General features: G+C 34.9%; 2 protein-coding genes across 6 annotated transcripts in view; one reads left to right on the top strand and one right to left on the bottom strand.

The window, feature by feature from the left end:
• LOC123316267 (dual oxidase maturation factor 2-like) overlaps positions 1–11,605 on the top strand; it is a 35,425-nt gene extending 23,820 nt beyond the window's left edge. For both annotated transcript variants that reach the window (XM_044902255.1, XM_044902246.1), the window contains exons 2-7: positions 411–655; positions 1,595–1,946; positions 8,236–8,447; positions 8,572–8,785; positions 8,949–9,167; positions 11,424–11,605. In XM_044902255.1, the coding sequence (XP_044758190.1) occupies positions 433–655; positions 1,595–1,946; positions 8,236–8,447; positions 8,572–8,785; positions 8,949–9,167; positions 11,424–11,475 (1,272 nt within the window). In that variant the 5' untranslated portion in view covers positions 411–432 and the 3' untranslated portion in view covers positions 11,476–11,605. The remainder of the gene's footprint in view (positions 1–410; positions 656–1,594; positions 1,947–8,235; positions 8,448–8,571; positions 8,786–8,948; positions 9,168–11,423) is intronic.
• Positions 11,606–12,028: 423 nt separating this feature from the next.
• LOC123316164 (peptide transporter family 1-like) overlaps positions 12,029–24,681 on the bottom strand; it is an 80,051-nt gene continuing 67,398 nt past the window's right edge. For all 4 annotated transcript variants that reach the window (XM_044902161.1, XM_044902162.1, XM_044902163.1 and 1 more), the window contains 5 exons: positions 24,108–24,190; positions 23,052–23,815; positions 16,628–16,907; positions 15,373–15,612; positions 12,029–12,349 (listed from right to left, as the gene is read on the bottom strand). In XM_044902161.1, the coding sequence (XP_044758096.1) occupies positions 12,152–12,349; positions 15,373–15,612; positions 16,628–16,907; positions 23,052–23,815; positions 24,108–24,190 (1,565 nt within the window). In that variant the 3' untranslated portion in view covers positions 12,029–12,151. The remainder of the gene's footprint in view (positions 12,350–15,372; positions 15,613–16,627; positions 16,908–23,051; positions 23,816–24,107; positions 24,191–24,681) is intronic.

Raw genomic sequence — 24,681 nt, 5'->3', positions numbered from 1 at the left:
TTCAACAGCCTGTATCTTTTAAACCGAGTCGAATCGGAAAAAATGGTACAGGAAAAGGATGTTTCTTTTAACCTCAATAATCTACTGTTGAAATATTTGTAGGAGTCAAAGACTCATCTTGTATACACGATGATTGGTGAAATGATTTATTTTGATGACTAGTACCTCTTGTCAAAAGGAAACCCTCACCTTTGAAAACAGCCTATATAAGCGAATAGTATGGACTACATTCATAATATTCACGAAGTGTAGGTTAAAATAATAAATATGTATGTACCATTACTATCCCATCAATTGATTTTGAATAAATTAATTCAATCAAGCAAAGACCTCAAAATTTCTACCTAACTCAAGAGCAGATACTGGGAATTCTTCATATATCAGTTACGTAATTTCATTTTTTTTTGCAGGAGACCACTTTGAAGTGTTGACATGAAGGGTTGGTTCGATGCGTTCAGAAATGATGGAGGCCCTACACTCTACAATTTCAACAATAGAACTGCTGTGACAGGGGACGTAACTATCATCACGTTTTTGACGGTATTTACGACATTATACATCGCGTTCCTAATCATCTTTCCTGGCATCAGAAAAGAAAAGTTCACGACTTTCTTCACAGTTTCTTTAAGTTTATTCGTTGGTGCTACAATTTTAGGTAAGAAGCGTCGTTGTAAGTGTTTTAAATCATTGAATATTTTTGTTGAAAACATGAATATAAGTATCATATTCTCCATTCGAATTTTTGTTAACTGAAGCCTATATAACAAGGGTGAGAGAAGAAGGTACATTGAACTGATGAGAGAATTCTGATTCAATCAGTACATATGGTTTGTTCCTAAAGTTTTCATTCGAAAAGACGAAACAGTTCGGAATAGGAATAGGCCTTTAATGAAAGATTTTATTTCATAATTTAAAATTCGTTCCCAGTATGCTGTTAGCTGTGAAATCTTCATTCGAGTAATTTAGAAATCAAAGTGACCAAATCATCCCCATTAAGAAATGCACTTCTATCTTCTTGTGACTTTTGTATCTTCATATGAAATTAACTATTTTGTTTGTATAATAAAACCCAGTTTTTTCTTTTTTTGTTCATTTATTGATTGAAGTATTGTTTTTATACTTCATTGACGAATGGTATTTTATTGTCTGGAATACAAAATTAAACCTTCTTTAGCCTGAACCCGAATGAACCTCTTAGAAGGCCTCTTCTTTTTGCTCAACTTCACTTGCAAATATGACAAGCTGTAATTTTGTTATTTTCGTCATCCACAACATTTCTTCGTTTCCTGACCGTTTTGTTATGAAAGAAATTAAAATTTTTGTCTTATTCAGACCATCGATTAATGGTGTCTCTTGATGGTCCAGGTCGGCCAGGCGATCTCCCACTGAAGAGTCAAATTTTTCAATCAATCAACAACTCGATTACAATCGCCATAAATAAAAATTAGATTCAATTAATCTTCATTAATGAAGTCAGGCATCTGATAGAAACTTTATTTAAAGTTTAATGCAGTTTACTTTTATTCATGAGTTCATTAAAAAAATATATTAATGATTTTTTTGTAATACACTAGAGTTTATTGTACTTTTTCAGTTTCAATATACGGATCATCATGGCATGTATCCGAAACTTCCACGATGAGCACGTACAAAGCTTTTTCCAAAGAGAAAATCGCGGCCAACATTGGCGTACACGTTGGACTGGGACATGTAAATATTACCCTTCGGGCATTACCTGTAAATAATAGAACTCCCGACATCGATTTCAACGAGAGATTCACTTGGACTGATAGCAGCCAAATGGGCGATAACTTCAAGAATGCCATAGCACGAGGTCTTCCTTTTCCTATTTTAACCGTAGCCGAGTATTTTATTTTAGGAGAGGATGGACTATCTTGGGGAAGTCAGTACAGATCTGCAGGATACTTCGCCATCATTATGTTATGGTGAGTACGAAAATTATTAGATGATTGTTCATATAGTGGAGGTTTTTTGAGGCTATTTGTAATTGTCAAGTCCATTTTGATCACGTCAATAAAAATAATTCTACAATAAAAGACCTTTTCACCATACCTCCGCAAATGATAGAAAACAACACAAAAAGCGGTTGTTTAAAATCACAGATTATGCAAGGGACGAGGAACGAGGAAAATCTATATCAGATTTTAGGTACCTAATAAGAATAGATTCAGCTATGCGAATCGTTGATATATCGGTGGGAACCATCAAATACGGCAAACGACATTCTGCCTACCCTGGTATTGAACGAAAAATACAAAATCAATATAATAAAAGATAATAACTGTAAGGTTACCTATAAGTGTTATCATGAAATGTTCACCATATGTATTCATAGAATACAATAAGTAACAGATAAAATAATGAATAAACATATTTATAGAGAGTATATGCAATATTTATTACGGCTCGAAATAAGAGCAACCAGAAATTCGTTAAGAAAGAACTGATTTACTGGTATTTATAATTCCCCCTCTTTACCAAATAATCCACATGTTGATTAAGATTCGAATACGTTGGATTCGGCGTGGATGGCATTACCATATATCTGAACGCTTTCCAACGGTTCGATGGCGTTGGGATGCTGTCGGTCGAGACGTGGTACATCAAAGGGTTGCATGTTTTGGTGTGGACGGGATCAGTATGTTTCCACTCGTAGATTTTATCATTCATCAGTATCACTGATTGTCAGCAATGCTTCCAATCTTTTCGAATCCCACCGTTAATTGGCACATTCTGAAGAGTTTGTGTACCTTGACATTCGATTGATAGATACTCGAATACATACACTATCCAATGTGTCACTTAGCGTTGGGATTAAAAAAGATTAGAAGCGATTTGGAGTTCTTGAAAATTTCCAGATCTTGTCTTGATTTCTAGACAAGATCAAAATAAGAAGCAATTTCAGAATTTCAAGGCAAGGCAAGAAGTTTTATGTCAATACCAAGATTTCTTGTCCAGAAAACAAGAAATTTTGAAATATCTTGTCTAACCATGAATATGCTAGAACGTGTTTATTTGTGAAGAAGATAACACATTTCAACATGAAATACCTATTTCCATTTATTGCATAAATTTTTTGCTAGAAAACTGTAAATTCAAAATAATTAATCTTGTTGAGCTCCAATTGGAATCTCGATTTGAAATTTTTACTTTAGGCATACACTTTCTTCATATTTATGAAAACATGGTACAATTTTGGCTTATATATTATTTTCACCTTTGGTACTGGTGTCTACCTGGATTTAGAAAGAATAACAAAATTTTTTTCTGTCAGTTTTGCCACTGTAGTTCCTACCACACTATCTTGCATTGGCGAATGCTGCTGCTTTTTCCTTTTACAGCCGCTTTCGCAGCTACGGTTTCAAATTCAGATTTATTATTTTCACTCGCATTACTCAAAGTCGCTTTAGGTCTTAGGTTCAATGATCATTTCATATTTTCATTAAAACTTACGTTTCTCTCTATTGCTTGTTAGTAAATATACTGACTGAATCGTAGCCAAATGGCTCAGCAGATGTTCTGTCTGTCACTTTGTGACAATCAAGAGTAGGTATAGAAAGAAGTTGCAATTCAGTTCAAACCTGATGGAAGGGTGATGACGTAGAAAAGTCAAGTTCAATTGACAGAACTGGGTCCATTAGCAGTGGCTGATCGATATACAATAGTAATAGGTTAGGTTAAAAAGAAGATAATTTAAAATAATTCAAACTTTTGTGCCAAAACGCTGCTATTATCTAAATTGTACTGCTTGATTATAATCAATATATATGACAGTTACGCCAATGCACGCTTGTGTGACTTGTCGTGTGGAGATACATCAAGAGAGCCGAGTGTTTTCGATCTTCTATTGAGCCTTTTTTCTATATTTTCTTGGTAATAATAACCTCACTCAACTAAGCAGGGTGAAGGGTGCAACTGTGCGACGTCATTTTAAGTTCATCAGAAAACAAATAAATATCGGAAAACCACCAGATTGTCGTGTTAGCATGAAACGCAATGAAAAGTTCGCCGGAGAATAACCATGTATGGTGTCACTGGTTAATCAAGACAAGATTTAATATGTTAAGGAAACGTGAAGACAAGATTTTTAAAAATTCTTGACTTTTTCTCAAGACAACAGACGAGAACTTTGTCATCAAGACAAGAATTCTTGTCTGCGACCCTTATGGACGAAGTCTGATGATACTTTTGACGCCAGAAAATGATTATTCATTGGAAACTTTCCAATCTTGTTCACACCTAAACAAACAGATATTTGACGTAGTATAGGTACCACGTTCAACCGATTGCTGCCGTCGATCCTTTGGAAATCGTTTGTATGGATTTGGCCATGCCGTCCACATAAAATCCAACGTATCCGTTGTCTCTATTCTATTCTCATGTGCCATCGTTGGAGTTCGAACTTCGGTGTGAACCAAGTCCTGCAGAATCAAAACTGTCGTATCTTCGTATTTTATACCTCTGGTTCACCGATCGATAGACAAGATGAGTATTGGGGCTAAGGAGTATTGATTCTAGCTAGATCGATACTGTGTACAGGTCTACGTATAAAGGTGCCTAAGAGGGTAAAAGTTTCAGATCTGTAACTTCAAAGACAAAAAAGTTATGAGAATTTTTCGAAATGGTCAAAATCTCATTTTTTGCTGATAACTCAAAAAAGAAAAATCGTAGGAGGCTACGGTTTTCACCATTCATTGTTACTCTGAAAAAGAGCTGAGAAATGTGTCATCCGCTTTTTTCTAACTCTTATAATTCTCGAGATCCCCTCAGTAGACAACGAATTTTGGCCACCCTGTATTTGTAATAAGCCGCGCATGTTATTCATAGATAAATGTAATGATATGATTACTTTGGGACCAGGGAAAGAAACGCTTTAGAACAAATGAAGTGATGCGATGACGGTGATGATCTTTCAGTACCTCTAAGTACTTTCGTAAATTTTTTCCTTCCGAATCTGGTAAATTGTGCGCAGACCCTACATTTAAGGCCAAAGTTGATATTGGAGTGATTCCACCCGAGTTTTCCAACACGGTTTCTTCTATTTATCCATGACTCACCGGAAGGAAGCTTGCTTCAAAAGTCATGATTCAGTGCGTTATTGATGAGAACTGTTTTTCTTACTTTTCGCCATAATATTGTTTCTACGAGATCTTTGATGCGAGTGTTAATTCAGGCCATTCAGGGGTTTCTCAAAGAAGTAATTTTCTAAAAATTTAATCATTTATCAAATGGAATCCATGATAACAGTTAATTATTTATATATTTTTCGGTTATCGCGTCCATTATTAAGTCAAATGAAGTAACATAAGGGGGATTTTTCGACATATCAAAACAACGCTGACGTTTCGAAACGTAGTGTTTCTTTTTCATCATTGGAATTAAAAATTCTTATACATCAAACATATATCGTACTTGAAATCAGACATTCAATTATAAACCTAGTGTTCAAACAACATCGTCAATACATCTATAATGATGTTAGTAGTTATTTTTCAAAAATATCAAACTTTTACAACGTGTCAAGTAAACGCAGGATATGGATGGTAACAGTTGACATTACTGACAACAGAGAAATAACTTTGTTTCACATCTTTTATATGTGTTGGGTAACTAAGACCATCGACACAGCTCTTATTTCGTCTGCTGATTCCAAATGAATAGGTCTTGACGATGTCAATAAATCAACAGGATTTCTTCACTCTAGAAAAATTTCCCATAAAAAACACGTGTTCCAAAATTCATAAACGTAGAAATCTCAAAATATCCATCCAATCGTTATTAATTTCCACACTTTTAACTCCACAAATAACAACACGCTTAACTATACTACTATCTCAATACTATGTTACCATAGACATATAGACATGGACTGTGCCTTCCCTTTCTATCTGTGCATGAAATATGGTCAAAAAAAGTGACAGAGAGAAACGCAAGTCGGGCATGCAGTTGTCTTTTTCTAGAATATTCATTGGTCCACACTCACCTCTATGTGAACAAAAAAGAGAAGGTAAATGCCCGACGATCATTTCTCTCTTTCTATAAAAAAAGCCAATTTCATGCTGACATTGATCAGTCCATGTCTATATGTCTTATATGTTACATACCGTCTGTTCCGATATTCCTGAACAGTACTGTCAGTATTTCAGAGACGATGCCTATTGGCCCAGTCGTTCGAGTTCTATTGTTATTCAATTGCTGGCCAGTAAAACCAGCAATATCGGAACAGGCCCATAATATACTATTCTCTATAAGACTCTTTCAAATCGTTATTAATTTGGAGCTCCAAAATAGGACGTGAGGAAAAATCATCTCACAGTGACAACCATTTTGGAACTCCAATAGCTTTGTTTACGTTTGACAATTTCATTGAGTTCATCTGTCATTAATCTTAACCAGGGATGGACTTTATTATTATCTCGTACAATGAGAAGAAGGATCACGCTTAAACAGGGAGGCAAGGAGTACAATAATGAGAATTAATTCAGATGCATACCACCCGCCGATATGAATATCAACAAGTGTTACGATCTGAATTGAGCTAGCCAATTTGCCATCGTCAGGGCCGCTAAATGGAGAATTCTAGACAGAAGAAAAGCAGATGCTGACCATAGTTTCGGTCTCATTGGACCACGTCAGAGCAACACAGCTTCCTCTCCGATGGAAAAACGTTTTGAAATGATGGACCCTAAGTAAAGAGGAGGAGAAGGAGCTGTGACAATAAGGTCAAATGAGGCTGAAACCATGGTCAGCATCTGCTCTTCATCGGTGGAACGTTCTCCATTTAGTTGTCCTGACGATGTCAAATTGGCTAGTTCAATTCAGATCGCAACACTTGTTGATATTCATATTGGCGGGTGGTATACATCTGAATTGATTCTTATTATAGTTTAAAAAGTTATAGATCACTGTGACCCCTGTCAGAGCTGTTATCATTACAGTACCAACTATAGCTCCACAGATCCATGGTTTTTGAACCATTTGTACCATTGTATGGATTTTGCTTTGAGGTTTTGGGGGGTGTATTTCCTTTGCCATTCTTTCCTTTCATATAGCATTGAGTTGAAGTTCTCCTCAATGTTTACTTTTTTGATCATCAGCAAGTAGGTTCGCTGATGCGATGTATCTAATTGTTTGGAGAGGACATGGCTAACTGAATTTTAATTCTCTCATTGTCTCTGTCTTCCTTAGATATTCTAAGGAATCTGTAGAGTGGTGAGATTTGTAATGATCTTAAGTGCCCCTCTTGGCCATCAGTGATGCATACACAAGTATAAAATTTTCCAATAAATTGAAAATTCATATTTCTATTCACCATCAATACAAAATATGACCACCACGTGTGTATCAATAACTGCTTGGCATATTCTCCATACTCAATTCGTTGTCAAAACTGTGGTCTGTCAGCATCGAGGCTTTTTTTATTTGGTCCGAAACATGCTTCCTTGTATTCACTTGAAGAGAGCTTGCAGCTAATGCTAGATGTGGAATAAAATGGTTTTCTGTAACAATAATCACCTGGTGAAATATATGTAGAGTGCATTATCATCCAGAAATTAAACAATTCGCCAACAATAATTGTGAATTTGTGGGACTGCTTAATGAAGCATTCCCACAATGATGATGAGTAACTTCATCAACACCTGTATCTGCATTTCAAAGACGTTGACTTACCATACTTCCGATGTAGGTATGTACTGAGATGCTCACTTCTTACTGAAAGAGTTAGAAAACGGTCTTCTACTGGCGTTCAGCCTGCACCATCCACAGGGCTGTGTTGACATCTTCGTCGGATAGAACTAGTCTTGACATAATAAAAATTCGATACTTAATTGGGTAAACCATTTAATTTAATTAAGAATGAACTACAGACTCGAGAGAAACTCATTAAAATATGCATTTCTCACATACATGCTTAAATTTGATAAATAAGTTTCAATAATCTTCAATAATAAGTATATGGGATCTAAACAAAAATATGGAGATGTTACGAGAAATATGCATCTTCTGAAAATATCAATGTGCGTTCCTTGGGGTCCGAACTTTTGTATGAACTAGGGGAAATGTTGTATAATAAAGTACGTCTTTGCGTATTTCACCTATCAGAAATACTTTTGATACTCTGGCTAACAAATTTTTAATCATTTCACGATATTGTTCGTACAATCCATTAAAATGAACTTCCAGTTCAAGGAATTACCCGTCTTTTATTTTCAGGACCTCATTCACCGTTTGGCTCCTCATGAACCTCATGCTTATCGTTGTGCCAAGATATGGTGCACTCCTCATGACAGCTTGTGGTTTCCTACTTCTTGGCACCTGCTCCGGTTATTTTTGTTCGCTTCCAGAAATACCCCTTGTGATCCAACTGGATGGAAAAACCATGCAATTCTGTTTTGGATGGTGTTTCTGGTTAGTTGTAGCCGCAGGTATTTATGAATTTATCGGCATATTTAGAGTTATATGTGTTATGTTAGAATCGATTATATTCGATGGTGAATTAGAATCGATTCATATATGTAATTCAAAAGAACGTCATTTTTCTTCTTGCAGGAGGAATTTGTCTGTTATCTGGAGTAACGATAACAACGATAGAAATTATACTCCCTCATAGTTTCTCAACTATACTAGAAGTAGATTATGATACTCCTTACGATAGACATATCATTATCGAGGATAGCCATGGAAGGCGATTCCAGAGAAAGAAGAATAGTTCAAATAAATTGGAAGATCCATCTTCTGAAGGTCTCGGACTGAGAATACTGAAGTAAGTATTTTAATATAGCACAAATGTAGGGGAACTACTGAATACGTAACAATTTCTTGAAAAACTACTCAGCCAGAATGCCAGAATTGAATATGAATGAAGAAAGATTTCCAACTAGACTTACATTGACTTCTTCATTTATTGAAACACATTGTTTTTACAGAAGGATGTCTTCCAAATCTAAGTCAGAGAAAGACGACATCGAGGTTTCTCCGATACACAATCATTTTTATGAAGCAGAGAGGAATAAGTCACCTTGGAATTATTCAGTTAATTCTATTTCTGGTCGAACATTTCAACCAAAGCCCTTACCTCGATCCATTTCTCAAGATACTTTATCTTCAATTTCATCAGATTCACACGTTGGTTCAGAGTTGGCAAGGTAACAACAATTGAACTGCATATTAATTCATTTCGATGTTAATATTCGGAATCGGAAATGGGACAGTTCATTGAAAATACAACTAATTTTCAGTACAGCAAAATAAGCCAAAGAAAGTTGAATAACCTAATTTTTTTCTCTAACTTCGCCGACGATAGGGGCTGGCTTGCTCTATTTTCAACGTCCAAGGCTCGATATTTATTCGTTAGTCCAATAATTCAAATGAAAAGTTTTTCGAGCAATTGCGGTCAGATATATAATACACTTCTATGAAAAAAACGTCTCTTCGTTGTGCATCTATTTGAGTATAATTATTATCACCTGAATGAATTAGCACACGAATATTTAAATTGCATATTTTTAAAACATGAAAAAAATGGCAGAAAATGTCAGAGGTCTGAATGTCTGACTCTTCGTTCTAATCTTTTTGAGGAATATTCCGACAATCAGTCCAAGTGGCAGACAAACAAATGATTGAACTTACCATATTATTTTCACATTTTTAAGAGCTGTCAATGGCAACGCAGGATGGCAGGCCCGGTTGCTCAATTCAGGATTAAGCCGAGATTTGAGTTGATCCTAGATTCCCATAACCGGTGAGGTACAATTTTGGTTACATAAGAAGTAACATGGAGTCTCACAGACTCCTGCCCAAAATTTTTAACCATGTCAAATATGAGATTTTATTCTCGAAAAGCAACTCCTCATGTGTCCATCCGTTATTTAACACGTTGACTGTCCCATGAATCACATATGATACATAAAGATTTTCGCCAGGAGTCCATGAGTCGTATGTGATTCATTGATTCATTTAACGTTCAAGATAAATATGGTTACTTTTCATGAACGCTGAAGTGTGGTCGGTTCATATGGGCTGAACATCTTGTGGAAATATGTATTGATAACCTCAATCATAATTAATCATACGTGATTCAAGAAACGTCAGCATCAAGCCTTTCATTGGACTTGAAGATTTTGAACAAGAACACTTCCTTAAATGGCTGCAGAATTTATTTTTTCATAGAATATATATTTTATCACTCAAAAGTAACCCTTCTCTTTGGATAAATGTGTTGGACGTAGGGGGTGAAAAAAAAATTTGAATGGGGACAGTCAACGTGTTAAAAACATGTTGGTTGAGTAATTCGTTAGGATTAGAAGTAAATAGACTTGTGTCAAATCATTTTTATGAAGGCCTTTTCGAAGAGAAAAACTTGAAATGGTTTAAAAAATAATATATTTCTCTAAAAATCAACTGGCTTATATTGAATGTAGCTTTCGGATTCGTAAAGAGTAATATAAAAACATTTGAATATTAATTTTCTAGGCACTGAAAAACAACATACAAAAAACAAAAAAGTTCAAAATATTGACAAATTACAAAACCTAGGAGTCTGGGAGACTCCACCTCACCGGTTACGGGTTAACCTGACACAATTGAATAGAAATGTCAAAATTAATCTAGGATTAACTTTAATTTCGAACTGAGCAACCGGGCCTTAATGTTTCTTATGGGCTCTGACACAAAAATTGATGATAATTATATCTACTATACGGAAAATTCGGCACCCAATTCCCTAACTAATGTCTGATAGTAGATAGATAGATAGTAGAACATTATTTATGTTCTGAATGAAAATACGTATATGAATAGAATCGTAAAAGAATATGGGTCCTCATTCAATATAAGAAAAGAGAAAACTGAATTATCTATTTTCACTAGGAAGACACTACAAATGTTTCGATATAACGATAACATCTTCAGGTGAGTGACCATTGGTTGACGTTGAACCAGGTAATTCAATTTTAGGTTTGATTATGGGTGTTTATCAAGTATGAGCCACGTCAATTCAATATTCGAAACGAGAATATTCTGGATATACTCGAAACAAAATTGTGCATGTTTTTGTGAATACCCTCTGTAGAAGTTTTTCGTCAAAATCAAGAGGTGAAAAACGTACAGAATGGCTACCAGAAGAGTTCTTGAGAGGTTTTTTTTCCCACGTAAATGAGCAAGAATAAACAGCTATTAGTAAAAAGTTGAAGCAATATCTCATTAGAGCGCATTGGCGTAGAACACGTGAAATAAGGCGGTACCGTGGAATAAATTCAAATAATTTGATCCTTATCACTAACTCTAAACTTCGAGAAGGATATATTTGTGTTGGAGAATCCTTGTCGAGATTAAACTGACCCATTTCTTCAATTCATGAAAAACTAGCTTTTTGAATAACGCATTTTTCCTTTATTTTTCAGATATCGGATACATCCTCCTAATAAGTTCTCTCATGAGGTCGCCATGTGGTGATATGACTTTTCGTTTCGACAATGCAAAGTGCAATATTTGAGTGATTAATTCTTGTGATATATATAGGGATAAAACGATATTTGTTGATAGCCATTATTTAATTTTTAATTATTAAAATTTTTCTCACCAATGTTTTGAGTTTTGATATACATTAGTTTCATCGCCAACAGCTTAATGTGCTTAGTAGTTATGTGGAAGATAGCGAATGCTTTTTGTAATAATGTTTCAATTTCGACGATAATCAAGCAATTTGGATTATGAAGAGGTCATACATTGGGAATTGCGATGGCTGAAATGTAAAATAAATCGATAAAATATGTAACAAAAATGCATATATATATATATATGTATGAAAGAAGAAACAATACCATCGTCCACATAGTTTGGAAAATAACTGATTATCACTTAATCTGAAATACTCAATAGAGTTTTTTTATTCGTCTAATCCCAAAGAAAGTTTTTCACTCGCCGAGTATTCTCAGAGAATACATTTTTATGATAATAATTAATCAAAAATTTTTTGTGTATAAGTTTAATTCACGAAAGAGCCATGTATTTTCAAAAGTTTATTGACAAAATTAAAATTAGTAACAGTATAAAGATAAATAAGTATGTATAAAATTAAATATATCTATGTACAATAATATTACAAATATTCCATTGAGATCAATCAAAGTCAATCATCTTGATTTTTTATGAATACTGGATTTTCCAAACACATGTCCTGTTTCGATTGGACGAAGTTATTATCATTATCGAGTTTCATTTGCTCTTCACTTTCTTCGAAATCGACGTACTTATAGTTGCGAGCTAGGAACCAAAACACCAACATGTCCACAATCATCAACCCAGTATAGAAGAAGAAGTTGTAAGACTGTAACGAGAAGAGACATTTGCTTTACTAAAAGTGAAATTAAGTATTACATAGGGAAATAATTCAAATGATAAAATTCGACAGATATGATGAATGGAGCGACAAACGTGACGTTCATTTCAGTCTTTCTCTTTGGGTGGGTGGATTTTCTAACTTTCCCGCCTATATTGGGATATTTGAGGCCATTATATAGGGAGGGTCTTCGAATCGTACATATATTTTAGAGGTTGATTCTTTAAGTCAAAAAGAAACATTTTTCCCCCTACCATTTTTTCCGATTCGGCCTAGGTGATAGATAATAACTTATAGCCTTTTTAAATTTTCATAATGAGCTTTTCCAACCCTGGAAACCTCTGACACTGAATTTTTTTCAAGCATTGAATATACCATTTCAACTTTCGAAATGAAGCATAAACTCACCTCTTCCATTCCGTCTGGTGAACGAAATAGTATTTATAATACAATAACTCAGTTACCACAATTTCGTTGTCGATAAATATTGAATATTCTTCTCTTGACTATCTTCGATAATTATAACGAATTTTTCAGCTTGCAACCACCCATATTAGCTCTGATATTCATCTCCAATATGTGATCGTTTATTATTATCGTTATTTATTTTATTTCGTACAAGAGTTACCAGATTCAAACATAACCCATTTATATTCATATATATAAATAAATGAATATTTTCTCTAAACGTTCAAACGCTATAATGACAACGAAATTCCCTTCAGAATAACAAGTAAAATCTGACACCACACATCTGTAGTGTCTAGATGGCGCCAGCCAAGCACATAACTTAAAAGCGTAGATAGAGGAAAGAGAAGATACCGCATTGCGCAGCTACGAAGGAGAACTCTCTGTGTCCAACATCAACTTGTTTTTGTTTACGTTTACCCCAATCCGAATCTGCGAATATATCTTTTTCGGCATATTTTCCACAAATTACACAATTTCCTGGCATGTCAACACCGAAATTCTTGATACTCAAGTCTTAAAACGCACGAAACACTATTACATCGAACACAAATACGATAATAAACATTCAAATATTGGGGTAAACGTAAACAAACATGGAGTAGATGCACAGTAAATGTCAACAAAAACATAGAGATGTTGGACACACTTTTCTTGTTGTTTACGTTATCTTCTCCTTCCTCTATCTACGCTTAAAAGGCAGAAGAAATAGAATGTGCCATGTCTTGTTCTTGGTTATGTAATGCGTTTTTATTGGCGAATCCAAAAATCTAAACGCCCTCTGGTGGATGATTATTGTACAAAGAAAACAAATGTCGAAAACAAGTAAATGCGCCAAAAATGGTCAAATATTCAAGTAGAGCGTTCAACTTACTTTAAATTTAAGAATTGGTTTCTTTAAATTTCTGTTATTTTTATGGTATTCAATAGATAAAATCGTGTTAGATATTAACTGAAATACTTTATGGATTTTCAACAACCTGTATCTTTTCAACGGAAAAAATGTTTCTTGTGACCCCAGGAATCTGTTGAAATATATGCACAAGTCTCACCTTGTATGGAAATCTGCTCTCACAAGACAATGACGTCAAATAATTTGGAGGTTTTAAAAAAAACATTGTAGCCTGAGGAAGGCGAAGTCTAACGCTGAAACGTTGCTCTAGTATTCAAACTGTTTTATTCAGTTCCCTGAACCGAGATTTGTCCTTATTCATTAAATTCTGGAAGGAACGAGAATTGGCCATCGATATTGAAAAAAAACAGTATTCATATGAAAATATGAATAAAACGAAACTGTTTCGTCTACTAGACTTTTTTTTGATCATTTCGTTTTCATAGATGAGCTTTTTCCGTCAGAAGGTAGAATTCCTCAAAATAATTCATTTCACCAAAAATGGCATTTGGATGTCATTCAAAATTCAGTTATCATCCCTTCAAGTTTAATTCGATTTCATTTCTAGTACTAAGAGACTCCGGTCTAGGTATGGAAGACAAAGCCAACCGCGAAAAAATGAAACAAATGACTGAACTATAATTGTGTTGGTCCAGTACATTTGAAAGTATCTGAATTCTGAATTCGCGTTCAGTTGAAAAACTTGGTGTATCGTGCGAGGTAAGTTAGGAACAGTGTAGGAAATTTGAGGCACTGTATTAAAAGTGCTTGTGACTTTGTACGTTGACAATGTTCTATAATGGGCAAGTTTCCTAAAACTCCAAAACCGAATTTGAGATTATTTATGGAAAGCCTTTTCTACTAGTTATCCAACACGTAAAAGATTCGCTTCAAAATTCAGACATTTCAGAAATACACCCTTCGAAACTTCGACTATGTGAAAGTTTGTGACGTAGAATGCCTTTATTGAAGTATATAGTAATTTTTGTTAATTCGACAACACTGGAACCGATCAAGAAGATATCCACAGATTACAAAAAATTGTTTCTGTAATCTGTGTCCTTACCTTCTTAACCGATGACATTTTGTGTGTTTTTCTTGTCAAATGTGATCATCAAACTTGATATTTATTACTTCTATGGTGATCAGAAAACTTTCATGACCATTACTGACACAAATGGGCGTTGCCGGATTGTAAAAATGACGTAGAATGTTCACAAGAGCACTTCTGAAATCAGAATTTTCGTAATCGAATACAGACAAAATGCAATATGTTAAAATTCGAAAAAAAATATATTTCGAGATATTTGAGTTATAAGGATTTTTATGGCATATATTTTGAAAATTAGGAAAATACCCCATTGCTACAGTAGTACAACCCACTTTAAGGTCGGTTGAAAATGTGCAGATAACTTTGAACAAAAATAAGACTATGGTTACAACTTTGAATTTTTTTTATAATTCAGACTATTATCGGTTAATTTTTGGACTGACTTTGAAAGTCCAGAAATAACCTGCTGATATAGGTATCATTCGGCCGTAAAATTCTTCAAAAATACATTCACCGAAACATTTATTTTGAAATTATGTATGCCATTGTTGTGAAGAAACATAGATCAATAAAAAGAATCTCTTCGAGTATAATACTTACGGCTCGATCAGAAAATTTAGCTGCTTCAATAACTACCACCAGTAGATTTCCAATAGAATCCGTCAATAAGAATGAAGCTGTCAACACTGACTTCATTGAAACTGGCGCTTGGGAGTAGGAAAATTCCAAACCAGTAATGGAGAACAGGATTTCCGCTGCTGTTATTATAATGTATTGTAGAAGAAGCCAGAGCATGGAGATAGAATTAGACTCTGTAACTGTTACTAATTTTCCACTCATCTATAAGGAATATAAAGATTAGTTCATTCGAAGAACAATCATGAACCTATCGATTATGTAGGTAATAATTGAAAATGATGACCAATCTGCAAATATTTGAGAACGAACAAAATTTCAGAGAAATAACGCAAGAAATATTTGAAATTATCTGAAAAAATGAAATATTTGTTCCCCTTTTGAATTTTTGATCAGATCAACAAAAAATTATTTCAATCCCTGAAAAAGGTCTAAAGAGATGATAGTTAGCATTGGAGAAAAGAGAAAAACTGTCTATATTTTTTTTCTTCTAGTATTCTGGGTGGTCCTAGTTATTTGCGTTTCATCGCTTCAATAAATAGGTACGAGCAGCGAGCAGCTATTTAGATTAATTTTTCCTTTTTCAGTCATATGGGATCACTAATCACTAGTACATTTTTAAAATATTATTTTGCATGTTTCATATTTCAGAACAATACATATATCTGACTCGTTTTTTCCATTACAACACCTTATAAATTTTGTAAGATTACGATTTCTCTCAAATACCAATAAAATTTCATCAAGAACACTGAAAATTTTTCGAATTATTCGAATAGGTATATAATTATTCGAATCGGTCAATAGCAAGCGATTTCCTCCGGCGAATGCTAACCGAAATGTTAGATATAATAAACCCATTGATGGACTATCCATGCCCTGAGTGTGGAAGGATCTGCAGGTCACGGTTGGGTCTCTTTAGTCACAGGAGGGCACACAGTCGCAATTAGCCCTAAGAAATTACAAGTCTGTTCGCACCTTTAAATTTTTTTTTGTCTTATTGTAGATTTATTTCCGGTAACGGGATACAGCAATGAATGAATGATTGATGGAAAGAGCCCAATAAATTCTACTTTTACAAATTTTCCATCAACAATTCTTTCACGAGAGCAACTGAGAAATGTATCTTAGTTGAGAATTTCCTTGTCCTCGTTGAATGGTGGTATTTTGTTTAATCATTTGAAGAATTGAAAAATGGATGAGTTATCAATTTACTCACAATTTCATCGTTTTCTCCAACTTCTATCATCAGGGTGTAAACACCTCCTAAACGAAGATCAATCTCAATATCATTGGCAGTCTTGGTTAGCTGCATCAAGTGATCGGTGTTGTTCATCGAGCTATTCGACTTTATTTGATCTGTTCTGAAAACTCGATAACTTCCAGCTGATATTTTGAGACGATCAGTAAAGGTGTTATTGACTGTTTGTAGCTCAGATTCACCATTTAAAAAAGACACATAGTATAGCTTCTCGGTGGACGCTTTGCTCATCAAAGTCCTGAAAAAATAATTCTTCAATAATATTGAATTGATTCGAATAAAATCAAATCGTTGTCATATTTCTCAACCTTCATAAAATGATTATATTTTGTAAACCCGGCAGATGAGAGTCGTTAAAATAGCTATTATTACAACTAGGGAAATATGAACAGTATATTTCCCGAGGTTGTCAAAGTTACATCCCGAGGGCGGAGCCCGAGGGATGTATAGACAACCGAGGGAAATATATTCATATTTCCCGTGGTGTAATCAATAGTTTTTTTCTGATTGAAATAATCTGTTATGGGGAAATCATTGTTAGATTGTATATTTTTGTAATAATTAAATTTTTAACGTTGCTATGAGCCATATTTCTGAAAATCATGGTTGACTGGTTTCATTTTGACGTCTTGTCAGAAATAAAATTATTGAAATAATGTCGAACTACGTCGAAACTCAATCGGCAAAAGCCCGTGAATCTTTGGTTCCGGCCAAATCTCAAGCTGCCTACAGTAGAGAGTACGATTGCTTTCAGGAGTGGAAAAGAAAAAATTTGGTGGACGGTGTGAGCGATAATATTTTGTTAGCATATTTCCAAGATTTGGTATGTTGCTCTGATTCTTGTTATTCTTGATGTATGATTAATTCATTCGATCCCCAGTCGCAGAAATATTCACCAAACACGTTATGGCCGAAACTATCGATGTTAAGATCAATGCTACATTTGAAGGAAAAAACTGATGTCAAGTTATTCGATGAAGTCGAAGCATTTGTTAAGAACAAAATTAAAGGATACGTTCCTAAAAAATCAGCAGTGTTGTCCCGGGAGCAGCTCAAGACATTCTTGAGTGAAGCTCCTAATGAGCTTTTTTTTATGTATTTTTATGTATAAGGTAAAAGTTTCATTTTGATTTCCTCTGTTGATAAGATTTTTACATTCACAATTTTGAAGGTTGTTTTAATAATGGGAATCTTTGGCGCCTGCAGAACACAAGAGCTGGTGAATATGCTATCTTCAGATATCGAAGATCGTGGGTCGGTAATCATAATTAAAGTCTCAAAAACTAAGAATGATATAAACAGAATATCCACTATAATTGATGAAGAAGATCTGGGTGCTGCTCGTTTGGTGCGGGAGTATTCGGCGTTGCGTCCGCAAGGATTTCTTAGGTTCTTCGTAGCTTATAGAGATAAGAAGTGTACTCTTCAGCCCGTCGGCAAAAATACCTTCGGAAAAATTCCGAGTAAGGTTGCTGAATGGTTGGGATTAGATAATCCGAAAATGTATACAGGCCATTGTGGAAGACGAACATCCGCGACTTTGGTTGCCGATGCGGGAGCCTCAATGACAACACTCAAGAGACATGGTGGTTGAAAAAGTTCGTCTGTTGCAGAAGGCTATCTGGCTGACAGTATGCTGCAGAAAAATAAGGTAGCGAAGATGATAGCAGGTGTGGAGGGAGAGCCATCTGCAGCATCACAGTCTTTGAAGACCGTTTTGGGAGAATCGTCCGAGACTGCTGCTGCACGGAATGTTCTCAAGAAAACTGTAGTCTCGTCGACGAATAATTATGAACAAGATATTTCTTCTTCCTTTGTATCTGGTGGAAAAACTTTCAGTGGAAATTTCAACAATTGCAGTTTCCATTTTGTTACTAAATAAAGAAATAAAATATGATTTGCTGTTTGAAAGAAATATGATTTGACGTTTCATATTTCCCTAGGGAAATATGAACTGACATTCCATATTTCCCTAGGGAAATATGAGTGTGTTATGACACATGGTAACTAAGGCGATATAGCTCAATATTGGTTCGATCAGAAAAAAAAGAATTAATTTCCACGATTTCAACTAACCTAACCATGAGTTTTCAGCATTGCAGCTTTACAATAGTTTCTTCCAGAGGATAAGGAAAATTATATATACTATGTTTCAATCTTCGGGATCAATTATGAATTTTCAATAAGTATCGCCCACATCAATTCCATAGTGGTTCACTATGCAAGGAAATTGTTGGAAAAATCGGCTCCACGCCGTGAAAAATAGATGAATAGAATCAGAACTACATATTCAGGTTATTTAGGTTTTCCCCACAACTCCATGGGTTAATGCACCATGAAAGGGAGTATGAAAAGAAACTATTGTAAAATTGCTATCTGCCAATCGCAGGTTTGTACCATATGGGGAATAGATGATGACATACGAAAAGGATGAAAACGATTCGGAATATTCCGATTTCCTTCGCGTTCCAGCATTATGTAATATAATATGTAATAATAACCACCATACTACCTGATTATTTTCTGATCTGATACGTAACTCGTCGTCGTACCAATAATGCATTTGCGGTTAGTTATTCTTCCCTTTCGAAATGATTGAGGTAAGTGTATTATTGAGTGTCTATAAGTACTGTCCATTCTGGTCACAGAGATATCATTAAAATACGATTAGAGCTTCTTATAGTGATACGACAAGGAGAAACTGCATTCGTTAATTCAATTCCACAATATCACATTCAATATAAATACCCTCATATGTTACGAAACTTGATCAATACTTTCCATCTTTCGGTCTTTCTATACAGGGTGGGCCATCCATAACTTTCCACTCCGAATTTTGAGCTTTGGGATGGAATAACGAAAAATCGCTCAGACCCTAATTTTGTTGAAAGAGGGACAAATATGGGTGTTCAAATGAGTTTGATAGCACTACCCCTCTAGCCGCAATCCCTAACAGCTCTCAGATTTGAATAGGGAAAAGGGGTCGAGCAGCACCTTGTTGGAAAGGCAATTTAATTTCCTGCACGAGTGTATTTGTTTTTCATCGCTTTATTATTATACAGAGTGATTCAGTATCCCATCAATAACTTTCACACGCCGAATGTGGATCTTTGAGATGGAAAAAATGCTCGGACGGGTCAAAACATGAATTCGATATCACTACCCCTCTAGCCGCTACCCTAACAGCAATTATTTCAATTTAAACGAAAGCGCACGATTTACGACCTACATATTATTTCTATTCAAAAATAATTGCTCTAAGTGGTAGCGGCTAGAGGGGTAGTGATATCGAATTCATTAGGTTTGTTCGTACTAGTTCGTAGAGTGGTTTGGAACGGTTGTGAACTGTACGTCCTAGCGTTTTTTCCATCTCAAAGATCCAAATTCGGCGTGTGAAAGTTATTGACGGGACACTGAGTCACTCTGTATAATAATAAAGCGATGAAAAAAAAATACACTCATGCAGGAAATTGAATTGCCTTTCCAACAAGGTGCTGCTCGACCCCTTTTCCCTATTCAAAAATGAGAGCTTTTAGGGGTTGCGGCTAGAGGGTTAGTGATATCAAACTCATTTGAACACCCTCATTTGTTCCCCAAAATTCGGGGTCGAAAGTTATGGATGGCCCATCCTGTATAAATATCCAAAGTTCGTTCTGTTTCACATGAAATTTATTCTATTGCATAAGCATTAGTTTGGTTTTTGTCGTTTTGAACATTTCAAACATAATTTTTCTTTTTATGGTGCAGCTGGTTTGTCATGACTAGTGATAACGCAATATTGAAAATTATACAAGGTAATTCATTAGTACATGAGCCGAAGCTAAGGGTAAATAGAGGACATTGAGTTGAGTCAGAATTACCTATATTCACAGCTTCTATCTCTCTTTATAATAAAGGTGCAATAAGGGGTTTCATTCATTTCATCAATTTCTTCAATTACCGATAACTTTTGAACCACTCTATACAGGGCGATTCTTTGATTTGTACGAATATTTTAACAGTAGATTCTTGATGTCAAAAGAAACACTTTTTCGTTTCACCATTTTTCCCGAATCGGCTCGGTTTAAAACATAGGTAAAGGCTGTTGAAAAACCATGCCCAAATGTTATTTTTAGTTTTACGTTACAAACGCATTTATCGAATTATCGAGGGAATTGAATTTCAGAATATAGTTTTTCATTCAAAATGATTCATCAAAATGAATCTTTTTCGAACAAAAGAAATTCTTAAACTAAGTTGAATGCTATCTAATGAATATTTGAACGTTTTGTAAACTAAAAGTATTCCATATTCTCCCAAATAATGCGCCGTTTTTCAGTAATAAAAATTAAAAATATCTGCGATATTCGGAAAATTGGGTACTTTGGCTGAATGCAGCTCTGTTCAAGAAATCCACATATGTTTAGTGTCATAGAGTTAGCTTGTTATTCCTAAGGGAATTTTGTTTCTCCAGCCAGGGGTGGCATAGCTCATTATGAAAAATACTCAAAATGGCTTAATATTTTTATCAGGGCCGAATCGAAAAAAATGGTATAGGAAAAAAGTCTTTCTTTTGACCTCAAGAATCTACTATTAAAATATTTGTACGAGTCAAAGACTCACCCTGTATATTTTGATGATATTTGGTTCGTTAATTCTCCGCTCACACTGACATAGTAACTGAATTATTTTCCTGGTCCGGACTAGGAAAAACTAATAAATAATATTAAACCTAAGAAAATACCTTATATATCGAAATTCCTCACATTCGACAAAAGGAGAAAAAACTAAAGGAACAAAGAATGTCTGGTGCTTCCGAATGCGATTTAACACGTTGACTGTCCCATGAGTCACATATGATACATAAAAATTTTCGCCAGGAGTCCATGAGTCGTATGTGATTCATTGATTCATTTGACGTTCAAGATAAATATGGTTACTTTTCATGAACGCTGCAGTTTGGTCGGTTCATATGGGCTTAACGTCTTGTAGAAATATGTATTGATAGCCTCAATCATAATTAATCATACGTGATTCAAGAAACGTCAGCATCAAGCCTTCCATTGGACTTGAAGATTTTGAACAAGAAAACTTCCTTAAATGGCTGCAGAATTAATTTTTCATAGAATATATATTTTATCACTCAAAAGTAACCCTTCTCTTTGGATAAATGTGTTGGACGTGGGGGGTGAAAAAAAAATTAGAATGGGGACAGTCAACGTGTTAAATACTCAATTAATCTAGTCAAATCTGAATTTTCAGACATCGCAGTAACCAAAATTTTATGAAACACAATTCTGTTCGACATTTATAGATTTCAGCGATTCAATTGAATTTTCATCCTCTTACAACGCCTTATTATTTGGATGAATCTGCGATAATTCCGAGTAATTTTACCACTGAAAACGTACGATTCACATATGTATTAGATATCTAAATTTGGACAGCACATTCACGCCTTGAGAAACATAGAAAACCTAAATGATTTACTTCTGAAAGCCTTCAATGAGTAGTGCCCATTTTGAATTTTTTCTCTCCGTTTAAAAGGCATAGCATGAACATGAAGTTTTTTCATGATAATGTTTTTCAGGACTCATTTCATTGTGATATGATTGAGATATCTATTAAATTAATGTTATCCTCGATGTTATCGTTTTCAGTGGAGATATAATTAATTGAAATTATTACAGATTTCTCCTAATACAGACTTCTACTTTCTTGGTGCTTCAAATTTGTGACCCAAAAAATTCAATTCAATTGGTAAAATTAATGAATACTGGATGAAATTTTGGAAATTTTTTTTACTGTTGTCTGAATTCAGATTTTACCCCGGGTCTTCTCTTTTTTTTCGGATAACTATATAAAGTATAGAGTTTTGATATCCAGGTTTTTTTTGTTGTTGAAATCTATTTATCAATTCATCAATTGTTCCTATGCCGGACCTGTAATAATTCAAAAACTATGCCAGTATTAAATAGTTGTTCCAGAGAATAAACGAACCACTTATCATCAAAATAACCTGAGTGGTTCGAAAGTCATAGGCCATTGAAGAAATTGACAAAATCCATAATACGCCTTTGTTATAAAGAGAGTGAGACTTTTCAAATATAGGTTATTCTGACTGACCTCAGTGACCTCTATGTATCATGTATCCTTAGCTTCTGCCCATTTAATAAATTCATCGCCTGGTATAGTAATTCTATCGGAAACCAGAAAATTGATGCGAATTCAATACTTTCCGTTTTGTGTGTTTTTGTTGTCCCGAAAACGACAAAGGGATCAGAATGCCAAGGAAGGGCGATCCCCCTGGCCTCCCGCCGCAGCCGCCTATACTCTCGTATTAACGAAAATAAACAGAAAAGACTCATCTTCAAAAGACTCCTGTATATGTACAATAACCCACCTTAGATATGGGGATCCTGTGTCATCATCCTTAGTGATGTCATCGTATCTGGCAACAAGTCCATCATACGTGAAATAAGCCAACATGGTAGTTTTAGACTGAACTAAAAAAGTCATGGTTTGTGATTTTTCCTTCGTACATTCGGCTTCGAAGTTTATGGTCACGTTTCTCTCGAGCGCGTGCCTCATCTTCAGATCGAGTATTTCAACGTAGTCCATTCGCTTCACCAGACCGTTCAGGTCTTCCTTAAGACTACAAGGTTCCGTCTTCGTTATAACTATATCACAGGGTAACGGGTTGTAAAATCTAACTTGAGCAAATCCCTCACCGGGTAATACTGGATCGGTAGATTCGATTTGGATGGAAACAAACGCCGATACGGCGAAGGCTAGGGCTGCTAAGAACCCGCCCCAAGTCATCTTTTCCAGGGGGGTCCTCAGCATTCCCAATTTTTGAAATACCGGATACACGATATATTGGAATATGGGAATGAAGGCCATGATGAGCAGAGGATTGATAAGCTGGAATTGGTCGGGAAGGATTGTATAGAATCCGATGTTTCCGTCCATTCGTACCGCTTGGAAGGTCCATGCGGTGCCTTGCTGATCGTAGAGTGCCCAGAAAATTGGGAGTGGGAGGTAGAGGATGAGCACTTTTAGTGTGGCTTTTATGTCGTCGACGAAGTGCTGACCATACTTTATGGAAGAATGGTCGAGCCAGTGTTCCTTCTTTTCAGTAGATGAAGCTTTCGTTTTGATCGCATTCTGCAAAAAACAAATTTTTGTTATTCTTCATTGAACCTACTTTTTGGAATCGACCAAGGGAAAATTGGAAGTTTTTCATTAATGTCCCAGAAATTGGAGAAGGGGGCCTTCTAAATATATTTCCAATAAAAGAATTTTTTTATTTCAAATTCAACCGAATCTGGAATTGTTTTGTTTCCTATGGTATTATTGTGATGTTTTTTGATAGGATTATTAACGTTAAAATGTGAATTTATCTAAATCTTACTAGTGATTGTCTGATGAGCAAAATGAGAAATGATGTGCAACTTACCCCTATACATTTCATCACTTTGAGTACAACATTTCCTTCAGGCTGCTTGATTTTGTACAGTGGCTTCCCAAGTCCAAAAATTACTGTCAAAAATAAAAACAAATTATAGGACATCCGCAATATCTCACCTGCAATCTGAAAAATCTGGTTTTCTATGACACAACTGCGAGATGTATTGAAATATATTTATTAAATACTTTGTCTAGGTACTCTCTACAAATATACAACGTCGAATGCGAAGCCCTGAAATAGTTTGAAGATTCCATGTCTTGTCTTGAAAATAAGTGTTATGTCACAAAATAGTTCCTCATGTGAGTAATAAATGAATAATTTTTTACTCATTCAATTTTGGTAGACATTGAATTATTATTTTTTTGTTTTTTTTTAGGTTTTCAAGATCTATTATATTACTTCATTATTCGTAAAAACCGACTGTCATCATTAAAACACAAGAATTTTTAATTTCACCCTTATTTATCTGATTTATCATGATTTTATTGTAGTTAGCTATAGAAAGATTATGTTTCAAGTGTATGTACATACTCCAGTTATTAATTTTGATGAAGTTGAATTT

This window comes from Coccinella septempunctata, chromosome 1 (assembly GCF_907165205.1).
Source record: "Coccinella septempunctata chromosome 1, icCocSept1.1, whole genome shotgun sequence".
NCBI lineage: Eukaryota > Metazoa > Arthropoda > Insecta > Coleoptera > Coccinellidae > Coccinella > Coccinella septempunctata.
Note: the sequence above shows the minus strand (reverse complement) of the source record. Positions and strands in the feature narration are given on the sequence as shown.